Source organism: Taudactylus pleione, unplaced genomic scaffold (genome assembly GCF_031769625.1).
Source record: "Taudactylus pleione unplaced genomic scaffold, aTauple2 ptg001351l, whole genome shotgun sequence".
NCBI classification, from domain to species: domain Eukaryota; kingdom Metazoa; phylum Chordata; class Amphibia; order Anura; family Myobatrachidae; genus Taudactylus; species Taudactylus pleione.
The window spans coordinates 1430916-1457636 of NW_028285751.1; the positions used below are offsets into that span (position 1 = coordinate 1430916).

A 26721-nucleotide genomic window follows, 5' to 3' on the forward strand; every position below is an offset into this window, starting at 1 on the left:
TGGCTTCCGTAAAAAGGGTTGGCCTGCTTCAAAGCAAACTTTGGTAGCCTGGATCCGTATGGCGATTTCAGAAGCTTATCTTCATGAATGTCTGCCGGTTCCTCCTTCTGTGAAGGCTCATTCCACTAGGTCTGTGGGTCCTTCGTGGGCAGCTCGACGTGGTGCCTCTGCAGTCCAGATCTGCAAGGCTGCTACGTGGTCCTCTGTCCATACCTTCGTGAGGTATTATGCGTTTGACACCTTTGCCTCTCATGATGCTGCCTTCGGGCGGCGGATTCTCCTTTCAGCACAGGAGCGTCCCCACCCTTAAAGGATACTGCTTTGGGACATCCCCAAGGTATCCTGTGGATACCCTATGGACCCTGAAGTAGAAAATGAGATCTGGTAAGAACTTACCTTTGTTATCTCTATTTCTACGAAGTCCATAGGGTTCCACAGGACTCCCGCCCTGTCGCACCTGTGCTGCAGATGGGCTTTGCTCTGGTCACTGGTTTTCCGTCTCCCTCTGGTGAGAATGTGATTCTTGTGTGTGTCCAGATCTTTTTTTTCTCTCTTCCTTCTCCTCCTCCGGCCTCTGGCTTGGTACGTAACTGAGATGCCTTGGCTCGGGGGCGGGGTATAGGAGGGGGACCCTAGTGCATCCTGGGAGGCTGAAAAGCTTAACTCTATGGTGCCCGATGCCTGACGTCATCACCTATACCCCAAGGTATCCTGTGGAACCCTATGGACTTCGTAGAGATAACAAAGGTAAGTTCTTACCTGATCTCAAATTATATAATATATATATATATATATATATATATATATACCCCTAATCTCATCTACCTGCACTCTCTCCTGCTCCCATACTCACCATACCTCCCTCTTCCCTACTGTAACTCATCTATATATATCTGCCTAATCTCCTCTACCTGCACTCTCTCCTGCTCCTATACTCACCATACCTCCCTCTTCCCTACTGTAACTCATATATAGAGCCTGGGCTCTTCTCATGGTATGTTCAGGGTGACATATCCTACGTGTATACTCTTTGATCTATACATTAATGGAAGCATACATACCTTTATTCCATTCTATTGAGACACCACCTTGTTAAATTTTCCAAATTCGCATTCAGTCTATTGTTACGTAGAATCCTAATTTAGGTCAATACTTGATGATGCACTTCTGCATATTAAATTGCCATGAGGACTTAGCATATTTGGACTAACACAAATGACTTCATCAAAGTGAACCTCTTGTAATCAACAAATGGGATCTATTGTCTGACCTTCAAGGTAGATCAAAAGAAAACCAGTTCTGATTATCATACAGTAATTATTCTCACGTGTGTTCTAATCTTAATATCTAGTCTAAGCAAGACAACCTGTTTCTCCAAAGTTACACAATGACTAAAGCCATCGAGGAAATGACATTCCTACACAGGGTGTAATATATGGGGTATGACTGGTACATTATACTGGTCCCGGCCTCTGCATATCACACTGTGTACTATGATGTATATAGCTGTATGGTTGGTGTGCCATGTGGTGGGCACACGGTAGTATATGGGGTGTAATATATGTTGGGTATGATTGGTACATTATACTGGTCCCGGCCTCTGCATATCACACTGTGTACTATGATGTATATAGCTGTATGGTTGGTGTGCCATGTGGTGGGCACACGGTAGTATATGGGGTGTAATATGTTGGGTATGATTGGTACATTATACTGGTCCCGGCCTCTGCATATCACACTGTGTACTATGATCTATATAGCTGTATGGTTGGTGTGCCATGTGGTGGGCACAGGGTAGTAAATGGGGTGTAATATGTGGGGTATGACTGGTACATTATACTGGTCCCGGTCTCTGCATATCACACTGTGTACTATGATGTATATAGCTGTATGGTTGGTGTGCCATGTGGGCACAGGGTAGTATATGGGGTGTATTATGTAGGGTATGACTGGTACATTATACTGATACCTCTGCATATCGCGCTGTGCTATATGGATGTACTAGCTGATGTACTCTTAGATGTGTTAATTTTCTTCATACCATCTTAACTTCAAAAGTTTGGGGTCACCCAGACAATTTCGTGTTTTACATGAAAACTGACTTTTATTTATCAATATGATTTGCAAAATGAATAGAACATATAGTCAAGACATTGGCAGGGTTAGAAATAATGATTTTTATTTGAAATAATTTGTCGTTCAAACTTTGCTGCAAAAGGAGCATTCTTTGACGAAAGCAATTACAGCATTGCAGACCTTTGGCATTCTAGCTGTTAATTTGTTGAGGTAATCTGAAGAAATGTCACCCCACTCTTCCTGAAGCACCTCCCACAAGTTGGATTGGTTTGATGGGCATTTCTTACGTACCATACGATCAGGCTGCTCCCACAACAGCTCAATGGGGTTGAGATCTGGTGACTGCGCTGGCCACTCCATTACAGACAGAATACCGGCTGCCTGCTTCTTCCCTACATAGTTCTTGCATAATTTGGAGGTGTGCTTTAGGTCACTGCCCTACTGGAGGTTGAAATTGGCTCCAATCAAGCGCTGTACATGGGGTATGGCATGGCGTTGCAAAATGGAGTGATAGCCTTCCTTATTCAAAATCCCTTTTACCTTGTACAAATCTCTCACTTTACCAGCACCAAAGCAGCCCCAGACCATCACATTACCTCCACCATGCTTAACAGATGGCGTCAGGCACTCTTCCAGCATCTTTTCACTTGTTCTGCGTCTCACAAATGTTCTTCTGTGTGATCCAAACACCTCAAACTTCGATTCATCTGTCCATAATACTTTTTTCCAATCTTCCTCTGTCCAATGTCTGTGTTCTTTTGCCCATATTAATCTTTTCCTTTTGTTAGCCAGTATGAATTCCTACCTATCTATACACCCTAAGTGTCGCTATTTAGCGTTAAGTCACACAAGAAATAATTGCTTTCCAGACTGATTTTGGTTCCGAAGCACAAAAAGATATTCACCAAAAAGCAGATAGTTACAAGCTGTGATCTAAATACAATTGGCGCAAACAGATTATACAATCACTAGGTACAGTCAAATACATACGCATGCGCTCTGGATCCAGATTTCCGTCTTCAAAGATGAAGCCTCCGTCAATAGCAAGAAAATGATGACTAGCTAACCGATTCAGAGAGCTTGCATATATACCCTTACAGAGATATGCAATACAATAGATCAAGTTGGCATAATCACATTGGTTCTTCTTCCTGGTTCTCCTGTTACGATGCAGTTCATAGGTCAGTTTGTATTGTAATAGTTCAGCCTCCAACAGCTTCTTTGTGTTCGTTTTCCCACCGAAGAACAAGTCTAAACTGGCTAATTACATTACATTTGCAGAGTACATTTCAATGCCTATCTCTCTATGATCCATAATTTGCAGACGCATGTTGCAATTTCCTCGCCGATGGAACCGGAAATCTGCAAAGACACAGTGGTTCAGAATGGCACCAAACACGATCTGCTTATCATGTACTAAACCTGAGATCATAAATACAGTCTCTTTATTACATAATAATGAATAAAACGTTGAATATTAACCTTAATGCTGGGGAACCTTTCTGTGTAAGTGTGCAATGTTTAAGTATAAGTATATTAAGAAAAGACGATAGTTAGCGTTGTGCGTCTACATGTTTGTGAAGTACACCGTGGTACGTGTTTTGCAGGGGTGTTCATATATGTTTTAGTAAATGTATGTATTTATATAATGAGGACTTTTAACATTGTTCTATTGCGTGGGAATCGCATGACTCTAAATAATAGCATCGCCGTATGTACTGATATTGTGGGTTTCTCTAAAATGGCATTGTGCGGCCTTTCGCAAAATGGCGTCGTGCAGATTTTCATTTTAACAGATGCTGTCTCAGCCAATTATCCGGCTTCAACACCAGTCTCAGATATGGCTTTTTCTTTGCCAATCTGCCTAGAAGGCTAGCATCCCGGAGTCGCCTCTTCACTGTAGACGAAGACACAGGCGTTTTGAGGGTACCATTTAATTAAGCTGACAATTGAGGACTTGTGAGGTGTCTATTTCTCAAACTAGAGACTCTAATGTACTTGTCTTCTTGCACAGTTGTGCATCGGGGCCTCCCACTTCTCTTTCTACTCTGGTTAGAGCCTGTTTGTGCTGTTCTCTGAGGGGAGTAGTACACACCGTTCTAGGAAATGTTCAGTTTCTTGGCAATCTCTCGCATGGAATAGCTTTAATTTCTAAGAACAAGTATGGACTGTCGAGTTTCACATGAAAGTTCTCTTTTTCTGGCCATTTGGAGAGTATAATCGAACCCACAAATGTGATGCTCCAGATACTCAAAGGAAGGCCAGTTTTATAGCTTCTCGAACGAGCAAACCCATTTACAGCTGTGCTAACATAATTGCACTAAACCTAAACGATGGTTAGGCACTTACCCCGACGGTTAGGGTTAGGCACTTCGGGTTAGGCACCAAGAGGAGGGTTAGGAATAAAGGTTAGGACAAAAAAACAAACATGCGCCAACCATTTTCATATAAATAGTTTATACAGGCATTGATATGGTCTGTTTAACTAAGCCGCTGCTTGAGAAAAGAGGTTCGTCAGACCCTCAAATAGTGTACACATATAAACCGTAAAGCAGCGCTAAAAAATATGTATAATGATTAAGATTATTTAATAGACATACATTAAAACATGATTGATAACACTGATCACATTGAATTCAACAATTATGAGCAATAAAAATTAAAATTAGCATAAACCGTAATGGATGGGCAATGAATAAGCGTTAAGCTCTTCCAACAATTAGTATAGTATGCGCCTGTTCCTATATACGCCTCCAGATGGTAGGTACCAGATTTTGACAGTCTCAATAGTGATGAAATATAATGGGTAAATAATTCCTGCGATATTTACCAAGTCCTATCACCAATAGAGGGATGGTACTATTGGCATATTATCCATACGCTGCACTCGGAACCCTCAAAAGTTCATGATGTGGATTAGTTGGTTGGATCCAAGATGTAAACACAGGATATGTCCCAAATGTAGTTCCAAAAAATTTCAGGAAGCTGGTCCAGGCTTGTATATAATGTCAGTAAGAACACTTGTTGGATAGAGGCAGGCAACTGACGCGTTTCGCTGCCCCTGTAGCAGCTTTTTCAAAGGTAAAGCTGTAATGTCCTGGAAGGTCTTTTTTATACCCTTTCAATCAGTTGCTCAAATACACATGATTCCAATTAATCAATTAATCAGCTCATATAGTTAAAAAAAACAACTGTACCAAACAAATTCAGAGGCAGACCTATATACATATTATACTTAATTATCTAAAATAACTTTATTTTTAATGTTCCATTAAGCTTAGAACGTGTTCTTACCTCTTCTTCTTTCTACGGAACCCGCTCCGGTCAAGTGATGTCAATAAACCTCACGTGTTTTCCGGAGTGGGTCCTTCTGAAGATTTGCATCAATACGTTGCTAAGGGATTTCATCTTTCCGCCATCTGATTAGATAGCGGAAACCCGTGTCAATGACACGTCCTAATAATCACGTGACATGCGATGCATCACATACATCACATGACAACCGGCCTTTACTTTGCATCCGCATGGATTTAAGATAATATTGTTCCGGTCACGTGGTATTAGCCACATGATCAAATCACGTGAAATCAATCACATGATCGGACTCAAACACTGGTTAAATTGATCAAGGAATCCTGGGATTTGTAGTTTATGTATCCGTTCACTATCCCTAATATTTATGAATATTGTTTTTGTATTTACATAACAATATTAATTACAACAACCTTATCTTAACCTATACTAGTAATAAAAACATAATATAGGCTAAATAGGTATATATTGTTATAATTGACATATAAAAGGATCGTAAAAACTAGACTTAATATCGCGCTGAAAATGCAATTGGTGTTTCAATCTTGTAAATTTGACCATAATGTCATGCTAGTAAAATTGTCAATATGTCAAAAAGCTTTATGTTGATACTCCAAGATAGCATCAACTAGATAAACTCAATACTTAGGGTTGTTGTATAACCCATTACTATCTCAACATCGGAATTTATCGTAACATCTATATAAATAAATAAACTTAAGAGATGCACCATGTATCTTATGCTGGCCATACACGCTACAATTATCGGGGCGATCCGCCTGATATCGGCGGATCGCCCGGATAATTGTAGCATGTGTGCTACATAAATATTGCTCGGTCGGGCATGCAGGATTGTCCAGCATGCCCGTCCGATGCGATATTTACCCGGTAAACTGTCGGCCGCATCGGGCAGTGTATGCCCAGCGCAGCCGACAGACAGACATTTCCTGGAACAGGGAATCTCCTCCCCCGGGGGCGGAGTGCGGATGTGAGAGGGAAGGAACAGGGAAATGTCTCCTCCCCCGTGGGGCGGAGCGCGGATGTGAGGGAAGGAACAGGGAAATGTCTCCTCCCCTGTGGGGCGGAGCGCGATGTGAGGGAAGGAACAGGGAAATGTCTCCTCCCCCGGGGGCGGAGCGCGGATGTGAGAGGGAAGGAACAGGGAAATGTCTCCTCCCCCGGGGGCGGAGCGCGGATGTGAGAGGAAAGGAACAGGGAAATGTCTCCTCCCCCGGGGGCGGAGCGCGGATGTGAGAGGGAAGGAACAGGGAAATGTCTCCTCCCCCGGGGGCGGAGCGCGGATGTGAGAGGGAAGGAACAGGGAAATGTCTCCTCCCCCGGGGGCGGAGCGCGGATGTGAGAGGGAAGGAACAGGGAAATGTCTCCTCCCTCGGGGGCGGAGCGCGGATGTCGGGCTGATACACTGTGAGAGAAATCTCAGCATATGCCGGCGACATCTGCGGCTGGCAGGATGCCAGATAAAATGTCTGTCGGTCTGACAGACATTTTATCTGGCCGTGTATGCCCAGCATAACCAATTTTATGTGTGTGTGTGTGTGTGTGGTGTTCCCGCTAGGCTGTTTTAGCGGGGCGCGTCGCCCTGCCCTCCTTCTGGAGGGCAAAAAGCACCCTGCCCTAACAGCCTGCGGGAGCCGTTCTCACCCGCGGGACGCAGTGTCCCGCGGGTAGACAAACATGCGGTGACCCGGTCACCGCCGGAGAATAGACACCGGGCGCATGCACCCGGCGTCTATTCTCCCTTTCTGCAGTGCTTGGGGGCTGCCCGGCATGTCCGTAAGCGCCGGGCACGCCCCCAAGTATGACGAAAGGGGACGCGTCTTATAGACACGCCCCCTTTTTGTAACCACGCCCCCTTTTCGGGCGCACGCGCACCTTTGGCGCGTGCACAACATTGCCCTCTCTAGCTCCGGCGCCCTGCCTGCCGCCGGAGCTAGAGGGAACACTATGTGTGTATATAATATATATATATATATATATATATATATATATATATATATATATATATATATATATATATATATATATATATATATATAACAATGGGTACTAATTCAACCCCAATTATATTCTACATACATACCAAAAAGACAACTGTAAACTACTATAAACAACCTGTATTATTATCATGATCTTCATCATATTCCTCTTTCTCTTCTAACCTTATCCTCATGTAAAGTTATTTGTTATTCTAGTGTTGTAAATAATTCTGTAACTACAAAAAATGGTGACCGGCATAGGAAGATGTGTATGCATACTTATACACATATAAACAGATTGGGGACCTGTGTATGCATACTTATACACATATAAACAGATTGGGGACATGTGTATGCATACTTATACACATATAAACAGATTGGGGACATGTGTATGCATACTTATACACATATAAACAGATTGGGGACATGTGTATGCATACTTATACACATATAAACAGATTGGGGACATGTGTATGCATACTTATACACATATAAACAGATTGGGGACCTGTGTATGCATACTTATACACATATAAACAGATTGGGGACCTGTGTATGCATACTTATACACATATAAACAGATTGGGGACCTGTGTATGCATACTTATACACATATAAACAGATTGGGGACCTGTGTATGCATACTTATACACATATAAACAGATTGGGGACCTGTGTATGCATACTTATACACATATAAACAGATTGGGGACCTGTGTATGCATACTTATACACATATAAACAGATTGGGGACCTGTGTATGCATACTTATACACCTATAAACAGATTGGGGACATGTGTATGCATACTTATACACCTATAAACAGATTGGGGACCCGTGTATGCATACTTATACACCTATAAACAGATTGGGGACCCGTGTATGCATACTTATACACCTATAAACAGATTGGGGACATGTCTATGCATACTTATACACATATGTGCCCAATCTGTTCATGTGTATGCATACTTATACACATATAAAAACAGATTGGGGACATGTGCATGCATACTTATACACCTATAAACAGATTGGGGACATGTGCATGCATACTTATACACCTATAAACAGATTGGGGACATGTGTATGCATACTTATACACCTATAAACAGATTGGGGACATGTGTATGCATACTTATACACATATAAACAGATTGGGGACCTGTGTATGCATACTTATATACCTATAAACAGATTGGGGACCTGTGTATGCATACTTATACACCTATAAACAGATTGGGGACATGTGTATGCATACTTATACACCTATAAACAGATTGGGGACCTGTGTATGCATACTTATACACCTATAAACAGATTGGGGACATGTGTATGCATACTTATACACATATAAACAGATTGGGGACATGTCTATGCATACTTATACACCTATAAACAGATTGGGGACATGTGTATGCATACTTATACACATATAAACAGATTGGGGACCTGTGTATGCATACTTATACACCTATAAACAGATTGGGGACATGTGTATGCATACTTATACACCTATAAACAGATTGGGGACCTGTGTATGCATACTTATACACCTATAAACAGATTGGGGACATGTGTATGCATACTTATACACCTATAAACAGATTGGGGACATGTGTATGCATACTTATACACCTATAAACAGATTGGGGACATGTGTATGCATACTTATACACCTATAAACAGATTGGGGACATGTGTATGCATACTTATACACATATAAACAGATTGGGGACCTGTGTATGCATACTTATACACATATAAACAGATTGGGGACATGTCTATGCATACTTATACACCTATAAACAGATTGGGGACATGTCTATGCATACTTATACACATATGTGCCCAATCTGTTCATGTCTATGCATACTTATACACATATAAACAGATTGGGGACATGTGTATGCATACTTATACACCTATAAACAGATTGGGGACATGTGTATGCATACTTATACACCTATAAACAGATTGGGGACATGTGTATGCATACTTATACACATATAAACAGATTGGGGACCTGTGTATGCATACTTATACACCTATAAACAGATTGGGGACATGTGTATGCATACTTATACACCTATAAACAGATTGGGGACCTGTGTATGCATACTTATACACCTATAAACAGATTGGGGACATGTGTATGCATACTTATACACCTATAAACAGATTGGGGACATGTGTATGCATACTTATACACCTATAAACAGATTGGGGACATGTGTATGCATACTTATACACCTATAAACAGATTGGGGACATGTGTATGCATACTTATACACATATAAACAGATTGGGGACCTGTGTATGCATACTTATACACATATAAACAGATTGGGGACATGTCTATGCATACTTATACACCTATAAACAGATTGGGGACATGTCTATGCATACTTATACACATATGTGCCCAATCTGTTCATGTCTATGCATACTTATACACATATAAACAGATTGGGGACATGTGTATGCATACTTATACACATATAAACAGATTGGGGACCTGTGTATGCATACTTATACACCTATAAACAGATTGGGGACATGTGTATGCATACTTATACACCTATAAACAGATTGGGGACATGTGTATGCATACTTATACACCTATAAACAGATTGGGGACATGTGTATGCATACTTATACACCTATAAACAGATTGGGGACATGTGTATGCATACTTATACACATATAAACAGATTGGGGACCTGTGTATGCATACTTATACACATATAAACAGATTGGGGACATGTCTATGCATACTTATACACCTATAAACAGATTGGGGACATGTCTATGCATACTTATACACATATGTGCCCAATCTGTTCATGTCTATGCATACTTATACACATATAAACAGATTGGGGACATGTGTATGCATACTTATACACATATAAACAGATTGGGGACCTGTGTATGCATACTTATACACCTATAAACAGATTGGGGACATGTGTATGCATACTTATACACCTATAAACAGATTGGGGACATGTGTATGCATACTTATACACATATAAACAGATTGGGGACCTGTGTATGCATACTTATACACCTATAAACAGATTGGGGACCTGTGTATGCATACTTATACACCTATAAACAGATTGGGGACATGTGTATGCATACTTATACACCTATAAACAGATTGGGGACCTGTGTATGCATACTTATACACCTATAAACAGATTGGGGACATGTGTATGCATACTTATACACATATAAACAGATTGGGGACCTGTGTATGCATACTTATACACCTATAAACAGATTGGGGACATGTGTATGCATACTTATACACCTATAAACAGATTGGGGACATGTGTATGCATACTTATACACATATAAACAGATTGGGGACCTGTGTATGCATACTTATACACCTATAAACAGATTGGGGACCTGTGTATGCATACTTATACACCTATAAACAGATTGGGGACCTGTGTATGCATACTTATACACCTATAAACAGATTGGGGACCTGTGTATGCATACTTATACACCTATAAACAGATTGGGGACATGTGTATGCATACTTATACACCTATAAACAGATTGGGGACATGTGTATGCATACTTATACACCTATAAACAGATTGGGGACATGTGTATGCATACTTATACACATATAAACAGATTGGGGACCTGTGTATGCATACTTATACACATATAAACAGATTGGGAACATGTCTATGCATACTTATACACCTATAAACAGATTGGGAACATGTCTATGCATACTTATACACATATGTGCCCAATCTGTTCATGTCTATGCATACTTATACACATATAAACAGATTGGGGACATGTGTATGCATACTTATACACATATAAACAGATTGGGGACCTGTGTATGCATACTTATACACATATGTGCCCAATCTGTTCATGTCTATGCATACTTATACACATATAAACAGATTGGGGACATGTGTATGCATACTTATACACATATAAACAGATTGGGGACCTGTGTATGCATACTTATACACATATAAACAGATTGGGAACATGTCTATGCATACTTATACACCTATAAACAGATTAGGAACATGTCTATGCATACTTATACACCTATAAACAGATTGGGGACCTGTGTATGCATACTTATACACATATAAACAGATTGGGGACATGTGTATGCATACTTATACACATATAAACAGATTGGGGAGACAGTAGGATGTTCTTATGGGATCACAGGGCATCTCTCAAATAACCATGTTTAGTTCTACTGCTTCGCTAAGTCCCTCTGGATAGATAGAATTCATTTGGAACATCCAGAAGACATTTTACATAAATTTCTATATCCGTCACCCCCTCGTTTAGTTGATGGAATATACTCAATTCCTACCAGTTTAAGACCACTTGGATCTCCATTATGACAATCACAGAAGTGTCTGGATACACTGTGACTGTAATATTTCTGCGATGTTCTAGGAATCTTATTCTGCTCTTGTTGTTCTCCCAATATATTTCTAATCGCAGTCACAAGAGATCATGTATATAACATAACTGGTATTGCAGTTAATGAAGCTTTTAATATTCTAGATCTTCTTTTCAGCTTCAGTTCTAAAAAAAAATTAGTTTTATTTAATACATGATTACATGTTAGACACTTATTTGCCCCGCGTTTATAGAAACCATTTAGTTTTGGTTGTAACCAAGAGATACATTTATTATCCTTCTTTATTTGTTCTATAGGTTTTAGAAAACTCTGGGCTAGGAGAGTTTTGAGGGATTTGTTTTTCTTAAATATAATGAGAGGTTTTTCTGGAATACATTTCTTTAGTAAATGATCTTGTCTTAAGATGCCATAATTTCTTCGTATAATGTTTTTAACTTCATAGTGATGGTTATTATACGTGGATATGAATGCCACTTCCCTATCGTTATTCTTCTTCCCCAAGTCTAATGCCTTTGGTTTGTTTTTTAAAATTTCATTTCTATCCAATGTTTTAACTTCTTCAAAAGCTTTTTGCACAATATTATCTGGATATTCTCGTTGGAGGAAGGAACCCATCATGTCAATTGCTTGTTTTTCAAGTCTCTTGTTCTGAACAATTCTTTGTTTCAAACAAAGTAATTGTCCCTTCGGAATATTTTTCTTCCATGGGAAATAATGAGCACTCTTATAGGGTAAATATGCGTCCCTTCCTACCTCTTTTCAGTAGTTTGATGTGCATATTTTATTATTTCTAGGGTCAAATCCAAGAAATTTATTTGATTCTTATAAGTATATGTACATTTTAAATTATATATGTATTAAGGTTAAGAGAAGTGACAAAATTCTGTGCAGAAATGTGATCCCCTTTCCAAATAATAAAAAGATCATCAATGTATCGGCCATAGAGGACCAGGTTCGCGCCAAAGTCCCCACCCCAGGCGTATATAGGAACAGGCGCATACTATACTAATTGTTGGTAGAGGCTTAACGCTTATTCATTGCTCATCCATTACGGTTTATGCTAATTTTCATTTTTATTGCTCCATAATTGTTGAATTCAACGTGATTAGTGTTATCAATCATGTTTTAATGTATGTCTATTTTAATGTATGTCTATTAAATAATTTAATCATTATACATATTTTTTTAGCGCTGCTTTACTGTTTATATACCAACCATTTTCATGTCTACTATTTGAGTGTCGACCATTCGCATGTCGACTATACGAACGTTGACCATTGAATGTTGACTGAGTGTTGGCCACTTGCCTCGACTGAGTGTCTACCTGTGTCGACTATTTGCATGTCGACTATGAGTGTCGACCTAATGACCCGGTCGAGATTTATACCTGTTGACCTTGTCACCATTCGACCTTTAGTGTGTTGACCTTCAGACCCTGTCTATCTTCCATTGTCTACCTAAACACTGTACATCTAGACAATGTAGACCTAAAAACCGGATACCGAGGAGCAGGGGGTGAGGGAAGAGGAGCAGGTATTGCGGGCTGGGGAGCGGGTGAGGAAGAGTAGCAGGGGTGGGGAGCAGGTGAGGAAGAGGAGCAGGTGAGGGAAGAGGGGTGGGGAGCAGGGGAGCAGGTGAGGAAGAGGAGCAGGGGTGGGGAGCAGGTGAGGAAGAGGAGCAGGTGAGGGAAGAGGGGTGGGGAGCAGGGGAGCAGGTGAGGAAGAGGAGCAGGGGTGGGGAGCAGGTGAGTAAGAGGAGCAGGTGAGGGAAGAGGGGTGGGGAGCAGGTGAGGAAGAGGAGCTGGGGTGGGGAGCAGGTGGGGAGCAGGTGGGGAGCAGGTGAGGAAGAGGAGCTGGGGTGGGGAGCAGGTGGGGAGCAGGTGAGGAAGAGGAGCAGGTGAGGAAGAGGGGTGGGGAGCAGGTGAGGAAGAGGGGTGGGGAGCAGGGGAGCAGGGGTGGGGAGCAGGTGAGGAAGAGGAGCAGGTGAGGGAAGAGGGGTGGGGAGCAGGTGAGGAAGAGGAGCAGGTGAGAGGTTGGTTGGGTTTTTCTTTTATTTCCGTGAAATGCAATTTTGTTGTTTGGTCTAATGTTGAGTTATATTAATACATTATATAAATGTCAGAATAAATATTTTCCAAATGATGGCGGCTTCTGTGCATTTTAATTTCTTTCTTCTCACTAACAGGTGGATGTGGATGGTGCTTCCGAGGAGACACAGAGTAAGTAGCAGACTCTCTGCGCCACGAGCTGCACTGTTACCCGTTTAACTTAACTTCTGACAGGATGGATGTGTTGGCAGTGCTCAGTTACATGTGGCAGGGGGGATGTGTTGGCAGTGCTCAGTTACATGTGGCAGGGGGGATGTGTTGGCAGTGCTCAGTTACATGTGGCAGGGGGGATGTGTTGGCAGTGCTCAGTTACCTGTGCCAGGATGATGTGTTGGCAGTGCTCAGTTACATGTGGCAGGGGGGATGTGTTGGCAGTGCTCAGTTACATGTGGCAGGGGGAATGTGTTGGCAGTGCTCAGTTACATGTGGCAGGGGGGATGTGTTGGCAGTGCTCAGTTACATGTGGCAGGGGGGATGTGTTGGCAGTGCTCAGTTACATGTGGCAGGGGGGATGTGTTGGCAGTGCTCAGTTACATGTGGCAGGGGGGATGTGTTGGCAGTGCTCAGTTACATGTGGCAGGATGATGTGTTGGCAGTGCTCAGTTACCTGTGGCAGGGGGGATGTGTTGGCAGTGCTCAGTTACATGTGGCAGGGGGGATGTGTTGGCAGTGCTCAGTTACCTGTGGCAGGGGGATGTGTTGGCAGTGCTCAGTTACCTGTGGCAGGGGGGATGTGTTGGCAGTGCTCAGTTACCTGTGGCAGGGGGGATGTGTTGGCAGTGCTCAGTTACATGTGGCAGGGGGGATGTGTTGGCAGTGCTCAGTTACCTGTGGCAGGGGGGATGTGTTGGCAGTGCTCAGTTACCTGTGGCAGGGGGGATGTGTTGGCAGTGCTCAGTTACCTGTGGCAGGGGGGATGTGTTGGCAGTGCTCAGTTACATGTGGCAGGGGGGATGTGTTGGCAGTGCTCAGTTACATGTGGCAGGGGGGATGTGTTGGCAGTGCTCAGTTACATGTGGCAGGGGGGATGTGTTGGCAGTGCTCAGTTACCTGTGGCAGGGGGGATGTGTTGGCAGTGCTCAGTTACATGTGGCAGGGGGGATGTGTTGGCAGTGCTCAGTTACATGTGGCAGGGGGGATGTGTTGGCAGTGCTCAGTTACATGTGGCAGGGGGGATGTGTTGGCAGTGCTCAGTTACATGTGGCAGGGGGGATGTGTTGGCAGTGCTCCCTTTTCCCCAGTTATAGTTCTGTATTCCTCTGTCTGTGATCGGCTTATACCCTGTATGTTAGTGTCACTCATACATAGGACATAGCATTTACAGAAGTCATGTGTAGTAATGGGCAGAAACATCTTATACTGTAGTTATACAAACACGAGTTGGGAAATTGAATTTTTTCAGTAAATTTGTCTCATAAAAATGTTGATGTTAAAACCAATTTACAGTGTTATAATAATGTTGGTAAGCGTGATCTATATTATATATTTATATGGGCCAGAATTGTTCCACATCGCTTTACAAAGTACATAAACAATAAGTGAACAAGCGACCTGTTACTTACAGTACAATACCAGTGATCGCGCTGAGCGAAAAAAAAATGTGGCTCCTAGGACCCCTCACTTTATAAAATTGGGATCCTACACCACTTTTTCTAGGTCCCATTACATATTATGGGAGTTGAGAGCAGGCACCAGTTGGGACAGTGCTGGGGGGGTATATAGCAGTTGGGGTAGAGCTGGGGGTAAAGGCAGGGAGTAGCTGGGGTAGAGCTGCAGCTGTAAGGGCAGGCAGGGGTGGGGGTAGGGAGGGGCAATGGTAGCAGCTGGTGCAGTATTTGGGGGGCATGGTGGGGGTTAGCAGCAAGCAGTACTTAGGGAAGGGAGGGGGCGATGGTAAATAGCAGCTGGGGCAGTACTGCGGGCAAGGTGGAGGTTAGGGATAGGCAGTGCTGGGTGTAGGGAGGGGGCCAGGGTAGATAGCAGCTTGGGCAGGACTGGGGGGGGCAAGAAGGGGGTTAGGGGCAGTGCTGGGTCACGATAGCAGCTGGGGCAGCACTTGTGGTAGAGGGGGGACAAGTGTAGATAGCAGCTGGGGCAGTATGGGAGGCATAGAGTGGAAAAGAGTTGTTAGCAGCTACGGCATTACTGGGGGCAAGGAGGAGGTTAGGGACAGGCAATACTGGGTAAGGGTAGATAACTAGGGCAGTATTGGGGGGCAAGGAGGGGTTAGGAGCAAGCAATATTGGTGGCAGTACTGTGGTTAGGGAGGGGGTAAGGATAGCAGCTGGGGCAGAACTGAGGGTAGGGCTGGGGTAAGGATAGACCGCACATGGGGTAGTGGTTACCTCCTTGCTTTTGCTGGGAGCCCCCGGCCGGGTCACTGTTGAAGCTTCCCCCCCTGTCCCATGAGTGTCACCTTCCCTGCCTCCTGCGTGCACAGAGCTCAGCTTACTGAAGGAGCGCCGGCTGCTAGATGGGCCTGGCACCACCGACAATACTTCTGCCAGACTCCGAGTGGAGCTCCGCGGAAAAGGTGATTGGCTGGGGGGAGAAGCTGCGCAGTGATTGGCTGGGGGGAGACGCCGCGTGGTGATTGGGTGGTGGTGCCACGTGGTGATTGGCCGGGGAGACGCTGCTGTGCAGGGATTGGCCGGGGAGACGCTGCTGTGCAGGGATTGGCCGGGGAGACGCTGCTGTGCAGCGATTGGCAGGGGAGACGCCGCCACGCATCGATTAGCTACTGCAGCACACAGCGCCAGTTTGCTGTAGCGCTTAAAAACACGATGTATATCGTGTATGTTGTGATCACTGAATACAATGCAGCAAACGGACAAGTTATATACGTTGCTGCATTAGTGATCATAACACTCAAAGTAGCAACAGGGCGTAAGCAACCAGGTGTTGGATGCCCGAGGGAGGAGTCGATGACAGTATAAATAAGGAGAAACACAAGAGGGTAGAGGGCCCTGCTTGTGAGAGCTTACATTCTAAAGGGGCGGGGCAGACAAACAGGCGTGAAATAGATGGGGTAGATAGTGAGCAAGTGGCAGCGGGATGAGAGCTGGAAGGCTTTGATGAAGTAGTGGGTCTTGAGAGACCATTTTAAGATTTGCAGGCACTCGGTATGATTTACCGCTGGCCTCAACGGCAGCCTGACAGAGGAGGAAATCCTGATCGTCCTACAGGTAAGTATAAACTAATCTAATTCTATCCCCTAACCCTCCTTTAGGGTGCCTAACCCTAATCCCCCTTCTAACTGCCTAAACCTAACCCCCTCTTCACCGCTGCCTAACCCTAACCCCCCCTCCCCCTAGCCTAACCCTATCCTCCCGGGGGGGGGTGCCTATCCCTAAGCGGAGCTGGCAGGTGGGAGTGTGGAGAGGGGTATGAGGTCAGAGATTTAAATGGGAGAGGAATGGGTGAGGGCTTAGTAAGTGAGAGTAAGGACCCTGAAATGGGCTCTAAAGGGGACAGGAGCCAGCGGAGGGCTTGTGGGAGAGGGGAAGCAGATGTAGAACGTTTGGAGAGGAAGATGAGTCTGGTAGCAGCATTGAGGACAGACTGTAGAGGAGAGAGATGGGAGTCGGGGAGGCCAGATAGGAGAAGGTTACAGTAGTCCAATCTGGAGATCAATGAGTGGATGAGGGTTTTAGTAACATCCTGTGTAAGAAAGGGTCTGATCTCGGAAATATATTTGAGATGGAAATCGGCAGGACTGCGAGAGGTGCTGAATCTGTGGTTTGAAGGAGAGGGAAGAGTCCAGGATAACTATGACCTAAAGATGGATGTACCTATGGTCATTTCTACCCATCACAGCAGCCTCTTTGCCAATCCGTTTTCCGGAGACCCATTTGGCTCCTTACATGGGGTAGAACTCCACTCGTTCATTCAGAAATGAGCAAAACCCCCATGGTTCCCACCAGTAGGTAGGATAGGCGGCTCATAAGTGTAAATCTGTGATTTTTGAACAAATGTTTTCACTTCCAGGCTCCCGGTTTGTGAATTCAGGCTGGAAAAATGTGTCATTGCAGAATTTGAACTGATGAATGTTTGTTATACGCCCTTACTGCCTGTACAGCACTCCTTTACCCCTTCACTGCTAAGGACGAGTGGGACTCAGATGTACATTGAAACTACTGATGTTGACCCCCGCTCATCCTAAGCTCTGCACGAGGTTAAATTAATTTATAACTTAGATGTGCTTCCAATTTTCTGGAAGGTGCAGGGTACTAGAATGCATGCAGTTCGCCTGGGGTCCCCAACTACGCAGACAACTGTCTCCATATAGGACCGCATGTGTGGCTCTCTCCTGCCTCTGTATTTCCGTTACCTCTTTTGACCTTTTTCACTACACTATACTGTTGTTTGTGTGGGGTCTGTATGTATCATGACTAAGGCGTCCCAAAAGTTATTTACCTGCAAAAAGTGTACAGAAAAATTAGTCATCTAATCTCCTAATGTGTGACAATTGCAATCCTGAACAACAATCTTCAACGATATCAGATCCACCGACGGCGCAGGTTACATCAGTCATGTCCCATCTCTCTGCTGAGCTGGAGGCTTCTCAGAAAGAAAGAGGCTTCTAGGTCAGTGGCTCTAGAAGAACCAGCATGAGCAGGTCCTTGGCTAAATCTATGGATGGGATCTCAAAAGCCATGGCTCTTTCCCGTACCACAACCGGATCCTCTCCACAGGTCTCAAAAAAGACTGTTGCCCTCAGTCCACCAATCGGAGGAGGAGATGCCAGTTTTAGAGGAAGGGGAATATGATCCAGGAGTCGTCTGTGCTGGTGTCCGAAAGGATAGAGGCTTTAATTTCTGCTATCCGCCAGGTATTGCAGATACAGAAGGAGGAACACCTGTCCTGCTCGACAGTCTTTCTATCTAAAGAAACAAAGACAGGGTATTGCATTTCCAGTTTCAGAAGAGCTGGATTCTCTTCTAACGTCAGCTTGGAAACATCCGGATAAAAAATTTCAGATGTCCCGGCGGTTATTATCTTTTTATCCTTTTCCTGCAGATAGAGAATCTTGTGAGACTCCTCCTACAGTAGATCCATCGGTATCGCGGCTGTCTAAGAAGACTACACTACCGGTTTCTGGGGCCACGTCTTTGAAAGGCACATCAGACAGGAGATTGGAGAATACTCTCAAGTCCATTTACAGTATACAGCTGCAGGTGTGACACTGCATCCTGCGATCGTAAGCCGCTGGACTAACAAAGCAATTGAACTTTGGGCGAAACAATTGGCTGACTGGATGAGAGATCAGCTACCGGTGAAGGAGCTTATTCCGTTGGTAGATATAGGTGAAGCTGCGACTTACCTTGGAGAAGCGTCCAAAGACGTTTGCAATATCGCTTCCAGAACGTCAGCTCTGGCGATTTCGGCACATAGGGCGCTGTGACTTAAACAATGACAGGCGGCTGCAGAATCAAAGAAAGCCGTGGAAGTACTTCCATTTACGGGAAGTGTCTTATTTGGAGCGGTGCTAGATAAGTGGATTTCTCAGGCTACTGGGGGGTAAATCCACTTATCTTCCTTCTGCGGCTCCTCCTAGAAGATCTTACTCTGGACCCATTTTTTCGGTCCTTTCGTGCTCTGAGATGTTCATGCGGTCGCTTCAGGAGGACCATCAGCTTCCCGTGGTTCCAGAGGATGTGACAGAGCCACAACAACACTTGCTCAACAGGAGGTTAAGTCCACTGCCAAGCCTAGTGCATGACTGGCTTCATTCTCAACTGGGGGCCCCCAGAGTCTGAGCACGTCTTCGGGACTTCAGAGAAGTATGGACAGAATCTTTACAGACTCTTGGGAATGGGATCTCTTCACTCGGGGATACAGGCTCGACTTTCAGTTTCAACCTCCACCTCGGTTTTTTACCATAGGTTTACCAGTTTCCAATGACAGGGGTGTCATTCTACAAGAAGCAATAGACAAGCTTCTATCCACGAGAGTGGTTCTCCACATTCCCAGATTTCAGACCGGAAAACAAGAGATATGGTAAGAACTTACCTTTGTTATCTGTTTCTACGAAGTCCATAGGGTCCACAGGGTTGACCTTGGGGTATAGCTGGATCTGGATCCATGGGCACCACGCAGTTAAAGCTTTGCTGCTCCCAGGATGCACTTGGGTCCGTCCTCCTCTATACCCCGCCCCGGCCACAGGCACCTCAGTTGGTAAGCAGCTAAGGCCGGAGGAGGAGACTAAACAGAGAGAAGGAAGACTGGAACACACAAGAAACCATACTCACAGAAATGGGAGATGGAAAACCGGTGACCAGCCACACAGCCCATTTGAAGCCAGGTGCGTCAGGGCGGGCGCCCTTTGGACCCTATGGACTTAGAAACAGAGATAACAAAGGTAAGTTCTTACCATATCTCTTGTTTTCTACTTAAGGGTCCATAGGGGGTCCACACGGTTAACCTTGGGGATATCCCAAAGCAGTTCAACTAAGGGCGGGGACGCTCCTGTGCTGAAAGGAGTACCCGGCGCCCGAAGGATGTATCCTGAGAGGCGAAGGTGTCAAACACATAGAACCTCAAAAACGTTTGAATTGAAGACCAAGTGGCCGCCTTACACAGCTGAACAGCGGAGGCGCCACGTCTAGCAGCCCAAGAGGGACCCACAGAACGAGTGGAATGAGCCTTAACAGAGGCTGGCACAGGTAAACCCTCCTGTGCATAAGCCTCACAAATAACGGAACGAAGCCAACGGGCTAACGTTTGCTTGTTGGCAGGCCAACCCCTCTTGTGAAAACCGAAGAGGACAAACAAAGAATCTGACTTCCTAACCGAAGCAGTCCGATCCACATAGATTCTAAGTGCCCGGACTACATCTAAGGAAGCCTCACCAGCTGAAAGATCAGGCGACTGAAAAGCTGGCACAACAAGTTCCTGATTAATGTGGAACTTCGAGACCACTTTGGGCAAAAACTCAGGACGAGTGCGGAGCACCGCTCTGTCCTGATGAAAAATCAGAAAAGGAGGGCGACAGGAAAGCGCCCCCAACTCTGACACCCTCCTGGCAGAAGCAATTGCTAGGAGAAAAACGGTCTTGAACGTCAGCCACTTGAGGTCCACCACCTCAAGAGGCTCAAAAGGATGACCCTGCAAGACCCATAGCACCACCGCCAAGTCCCAAGGAGCCACAGGAGGCACGAAGGGAGGCTGTATCCTGAGAACACCCTGGAAAAAGGTGTGAACATCCGGTAGTGTAGCAATCCGACGCTGAAACCACACGGACAATGCAGACACATGAACCTTCAGAGAGGCCAGGCGTAAGCCGAGGTCCAAACCTGATTGAAGGAACTCCAAGATTCTGGAAACCCGGAACACCTGAGGATCATAGTTTCTGGATTCACACCACTGAAAGTAAGTGCGCCACACCCTGTGGTAAATCCGTGCGGAGGCAGGCTTGCGTGCCTTAAGCATGGTACAAATGACTGAACTGGAGAAACACCTAGACCTCAAGACGGCTGTCTCAAGAGCCACGCCGTCAAAGACAGCCGACCCAGATCCGGGTAAAGGCAGGGCCCTTGAGACAACAGGTCCCGACGCTGAGGAAGAAGGTACGGAGCGTCGATGGAGAGACACCTCAGATCGGAGTACCACGGACGTCTGGGCCACGCCGGAGCAACCAGCACGAGCGTGCCGCCGTCCTGCTTGAATTTCCGCAGAACCCGAGGAAGTAAGGATATCGGAGGAAACAGATACGCCAGGTGAAACGTCCATTTCACCGACAGCGCGTCTACCAGACTGGCGCCTGCGTCTCTTGTCCTTGACCCGTAAACGGGCAACTTGTGATTGTGACAGGAGGCCATCAAGTCCAGCTCCGGCAGCCCCCACCTGTCCACGAGTAGCTGAAACACCTCTGGGTGAAGCGACCATTCCCCGGGATGCACGTCGTGACGGCTGAGGAAGTCCGCCTCCCAATTGAGGACTCCGGGAATGAAGACTGCCGAGATCACTGGAATGTGACACTCCGCCCAAGCAAGGATGCGAGACACCTCCGACATTGCTGCCCGACTTCGAGTTCCTCCTTGGTGGTTGATATACGCCACCGTGGTGGCGTTGTCGGACTGCACCTGAACCGCCCGTCCGTAAAGAGCGGGACCGGACGACTGCAGGGCCCGATAAACCGCCCGCAGTTCCAGAATGTTGATGGGAAGAAGAGCTTCTTCCGCAGACCAACGACCCTGAAGTGACAACGAGCCGGTCACTGCCCCCCAACCCCGAAGACTGGCATCCGTCGTGAGCAGGACCCAGTCCGGCATCCAAAAGGGACGCCCCTCGACCAGATGAGCTGTCTGAAGCCACCAAGCCAAAGACTGCCGAACCTCCGGGGACAACACCAGCAACTGAGAGCGGATCCGGTGAGGTCACCCGTTCCATTCCGATAGAATCAGCCCCTGCAGAGGCCGGGAATGGAACTGGGCAAATTCCACCATGTCGAATGTTGACACCATGGAGCCCAAAACCCTCATAGCCGAATGGACCGACAGGCGGCAACTGCTCAGGCAACTGTGTATCCTCAGCTGCAGGGAGGAGACCTTCTCCGGGGTCAGGAAGATCCTTTGCTGCCGAGAATCCGCTGAGATGGAATCAGGGAGGACTTTTTCCAATTTATCAGCCACCCGTGCGCTTGCAGGCAAGCGACCGTCAAGTGGAGATGATGAAGCAGTACCTCCGGGGAACTCGCCAGCAACAGGAGGTCGTCCAGATACGGTAGTAGCCGTACATTCTGGTTCCGAAGATGTGCGGCCATGACCGCCATAATCTTCGTGAACACCCTCGGTGCCGTGGAGAGACCAAAGGGTAGCGCCCGGAACTGGTAATGGTGTTGAAGGATAGCGAACCTCAGATACCGCTGGTGCGAAGGTGCTATCGGAACATGGAGGTAGGCGTCCTGGATATCCAGGGACACCATATAATCCCCCGGTTCCATCGCCAGAATGATGGAACGTAACGTTTCCATCCTGAACTTGGGAACTCTGAGGAATTTGTTCAGAGACTTCAAGTTGAGGATAGGGCGATGAGAACCATTGGGTTTCCGCACCAGAAACAGAGACGAATAATACCCCGTCCCTCGTAATTGAGGAACGGGAACAATGACCCCTGCTTGCAGCAAGGACTCTATAACCTCCTGAATCTGTAACGCCTTGGTCTTGTCCTGAGAAGGACTCGTGCAGAAAAACTGGTGGGGTGGTCTGTGCCGAAAAGACAGGGCGTACCCCTGGGAGACCACTTCTCGAACCCAGGCATCCGTGGTGGTATTGTGCCAGCACTGGGCAAATAGAAGAAGTCGGCCTCCCACTCTGGGGTCCCCCAGAGGGAGGCCCGTCCCATCAGGCAGAAGGTTTATCTTCCTGCTTGGAAGAAGGGCGCCTGGCACTCCAGGGCTGCTTCTTGGGCTTAGAAGCGGCCTTGGTCGTCGACTGCCTCGGGAAGGACTGACCTTTTGCCTTGCCCTGAACCCGAAAGGACCGAAAAGCAGAGCTCCGTACCTTGGTAGGAGCAGAAGCCGAAGGGAGGAAGGCTGATTTAGACTTAGCCAGAGTGTCCACAATTTTGTCCAAGTCTGGACCAAAAAGCAACTCCCCATTAAAAGGTAAGGCCTCCAGTCCCTTTTTGGAGTCAGCGTCAGCTCTCCATGACCTCAGCCACAAGGACCGACGCGCTGACACAGCCAAAGCCGACACCCGAGAGGTTAGCAGGCTTGCGTCTAACGATGCTTCCCCAATGTAGGAAGCCGCATCCCTCATTTGACCTATCAACGCTCTCTGGATCTCCGGAGCATCTTCCGGAAAAGGTATCCTCCAAAGCATTGGCCCAGCTCTCGATGGCCTTAGCCACCCAAGAGATGGCCATGGACGGACGGGCCACCGCCCCCGAGAGAGAGTAGATAGACTTCAAACAAGTCTCCACCTTCCTGTCCGTGGGATCCTTCAGGGAGGAGATCGACGGCAAAGGCAGCGTAGCGCTTTTAATTAAGCGGGTAACGTGGCAATCCACCGCTGGAGGAGTTTCCCACTTCCTGCAATGAGCCTCCGGAAACGGATAGTTCGAAGCCAACCGCTTCTGCGGTTGGAACCTCTTGCTGGGCAACTGCCAGGCCCCTGCCATATGATCCGTCAATTGATCGGACAGGGGAAAAACCGTCGAAGCTACCTTGGCCTTTTTAAAATTTGGGTATTTTGACCTGGGGGCGGGCACATCCTCAATGTGAAGGATGGCCCGCACCGCCCTAACCAATGCCGGCACATTAATGGAAGACTTAGCCTCCATCTCCTGGGCCCCGGCATCCGAGTCAGAGTCTTCATGGATCTCCCCGTCATCTGAAGACACGTCCGTGTCCGTGAACTGAGCCGCCAGTGAAGCCGGAACGGAACGCTTGGACGCCCGTGGGGGCAAATCACTGTGCAACATATGTTGAAAAGCCGATGACGAAGCCGCCAGACTCTGAACAGAGCTGGAGAGGACGTCCACCCAAGGCGGGGGTACTGCCTGAGGATAGCCCTGAAAAGGTACCATCGACTGCTGCGGCACAGTGGGGGTTTGCACGTATACCGGCAAACCCGCATAAGGACCCACAGTCTGAGACCCGGGAGGAGACTGCACCAGACGAGTCACACCCGGGGAACGGGGCATGGTAGGCTGGGGCAACGCCCTAGAAGGGGCCGCAGTCGGGACCGCAAGTTGGTCCGCGATTGACGCCAGCACTTGCGTAAACATTGCCCACGGAGGATCCTGCGCCACCGGGGGTTTAGAGGGTCCAGGTACCAACTGGCACCGCCCGCACAGACCGTCCTGAGACAATTCTGCCCCGTCAACCCCTGCCGAACAGCGTCGGCAGGAAAACAACACAGAAGCCTCGGAGCGCTCATTCCCCTCATCAGACATGACACAAACTTTTTTGCAAAAAAAGTGTCTCACCGAAACTAGGTAAGGCGTATAACACCCACGCACTCCCAAGTATGTAACCCAAACAGCCCACAATATGGTACTGAAGAGCACACCGCAGTATGTGACGGACCTCACAAATGCGTAGATTTATATAAGTGAGGTACACAGAAAGAACACCCCTCCCCCACGCACCTGCGGGCCGTAGGAGAAGGAAAGGGATAGGTAAAAAGCTGACAGTAAGTAGAAAATAAGCACAGACAGCAGCACTAGCAAAAGTCACATACCATGCAGAGAAGTTATACTCACTGCACCTTCCGCTACAATCACCCTCCCAGATTCAGTGTCTGGGAGGGCTATAGCGCTGCGAACACCGTCCTGTGCAGGGGGAGAGGTACGCAGGGGGACTGGTCCACTGGAAGCCTGCCTGGGAGCTCTGCGATGCTGCCTGAGGAAGATGGCCGCTGGAGAGCTCTGAGGAGGAGTGGCCAGGAGATTACAGCCCAGCGACGCCAGCGCACATGAGAGAAGGCGCGCTGGGCTGAGGGGAGGAGCACTGAAGCAGGGAAGGCTGCCTCCCCTGCTAGTACTAAACCCCCGGGGAAGCCGGTTCCCCGCCGGTACTTACACCCCGGGGGCCAGCGGACACGCGGGGTATGCCTGAAGAGGGGGAGCCCGCCGCCGCTACTAGCGCCGCCGGTCTGTCCCCAGAGACCGGCGGCATGAAGACTGCATTTTCCCCGCGTGCAGCGCTGCACGCGGCTTACCTGGCCCCTTCAGTCCGGCAGCAGTTCTTGGGAGGTCCCGGAGCCACGCTAGTACTGACTCCGGGGTCCCGCTGCGATCCCCGGATCAGTACCGGCGTCGCAGCGCCAGCGGGGCTGTTGGAGCGGCAGCGTAGACGTCCAGATGGACAGTCTGATGCTGCCGCTCTGAAGACAGTAAAAATAAAATAATAAAATCTTCTTCTTTTTTTTTTTTTTTTTTATTAAAAATAAAGAATAAAGCTTAGGGGCTGCTTATGCAGCCCCACTGCGCAGGGTGACCCGACTCCGGCCGGGCACCAACTAAAACTGAGGTGCCTGTGGCCGGGGCGGGGTATAGAGGAGGACGGACCCAAGTGCATCCTGGGAGCAGCAAAGCTTTAACTGCGTGGTGCCCATGGATCCAGATCCAGCTATACCCCAAGGTCAACCCTGTGGACCCCCTATGGACCCTGAAGTAGAAAGGGTTTTTACTCCAGTCTCTTTGTGGTCCCAAAGCCGGTCTGGTCCCAAAGCCGGACGCTCAGTCAGACCTATTCTGAACTTGAAGGATCTCAATCCATACCTAAAGGATTTCAAGATGAAGTCCCTTCAGTCGGTGATTGAGGGACTAGAGGAAGGCAAATTCATGGTATCTCTAGATATCAAGGACACCTACCTTCCCATCCCTGTCTGGCCGCCTCACCAAACATTTCTGAGATTCAAAGATGGGAATTATAGCGCTCTAGGTTGTTTATGGGAATATCCCTAGCTGTTCCACTTTTAGAGGTATCCCAACCTCTGAAGACATGTAATATTAAAACAATAGTGGTGCGCTCTGGGGTAATCCTAGTGGTATGGTATATTTCTACTTCAGGGTCCATAGGGTATCCACAGGATACCTTGGGGTATAGGTGTGACGTCAGTCGCAGGGCACCAAAGAGTTAAGCTTTCAGCCTCCCAGGATGCACTAGGTCCCCCTCCTATACCCCGCCCCCGGGCCAAGGCACCTCAGTTTAGTTTGGTGCCCGGCCGGAGTCGGGTGCACCTGTTGGAGTGGGGGCTAGAAGAGCCCCTGAAGCTTATTCTTCATGCAGCTGTGGCTGCACATCTGGATGAACAGCATGGACAGTCAGTCCTGACGTCCATGC

General features: G+C 46.8%; 1 protein-coding gene across 1 annotated transcript in view; it reads left to right on the forward strand.

Annotated features, from left to right (window-relative positions):
- Positions 1 to 26721, forward strand: part of RECQL4 (RecQ like helicase 4) — a 324140-nt gene that overhangs the window by 20201 nt on the left and 277218 nt on the right. The window contains exon 3 of the mRNA XM_088463386.1: positions 14006 to 14039. Coding sequence (XP_088319512.1) covers positions 14006 to 14039 — 34 coding nt within the window. The remainder of the gene's footprint in view (positions 1 to 14005; positions 14040 to 26721) is intronic.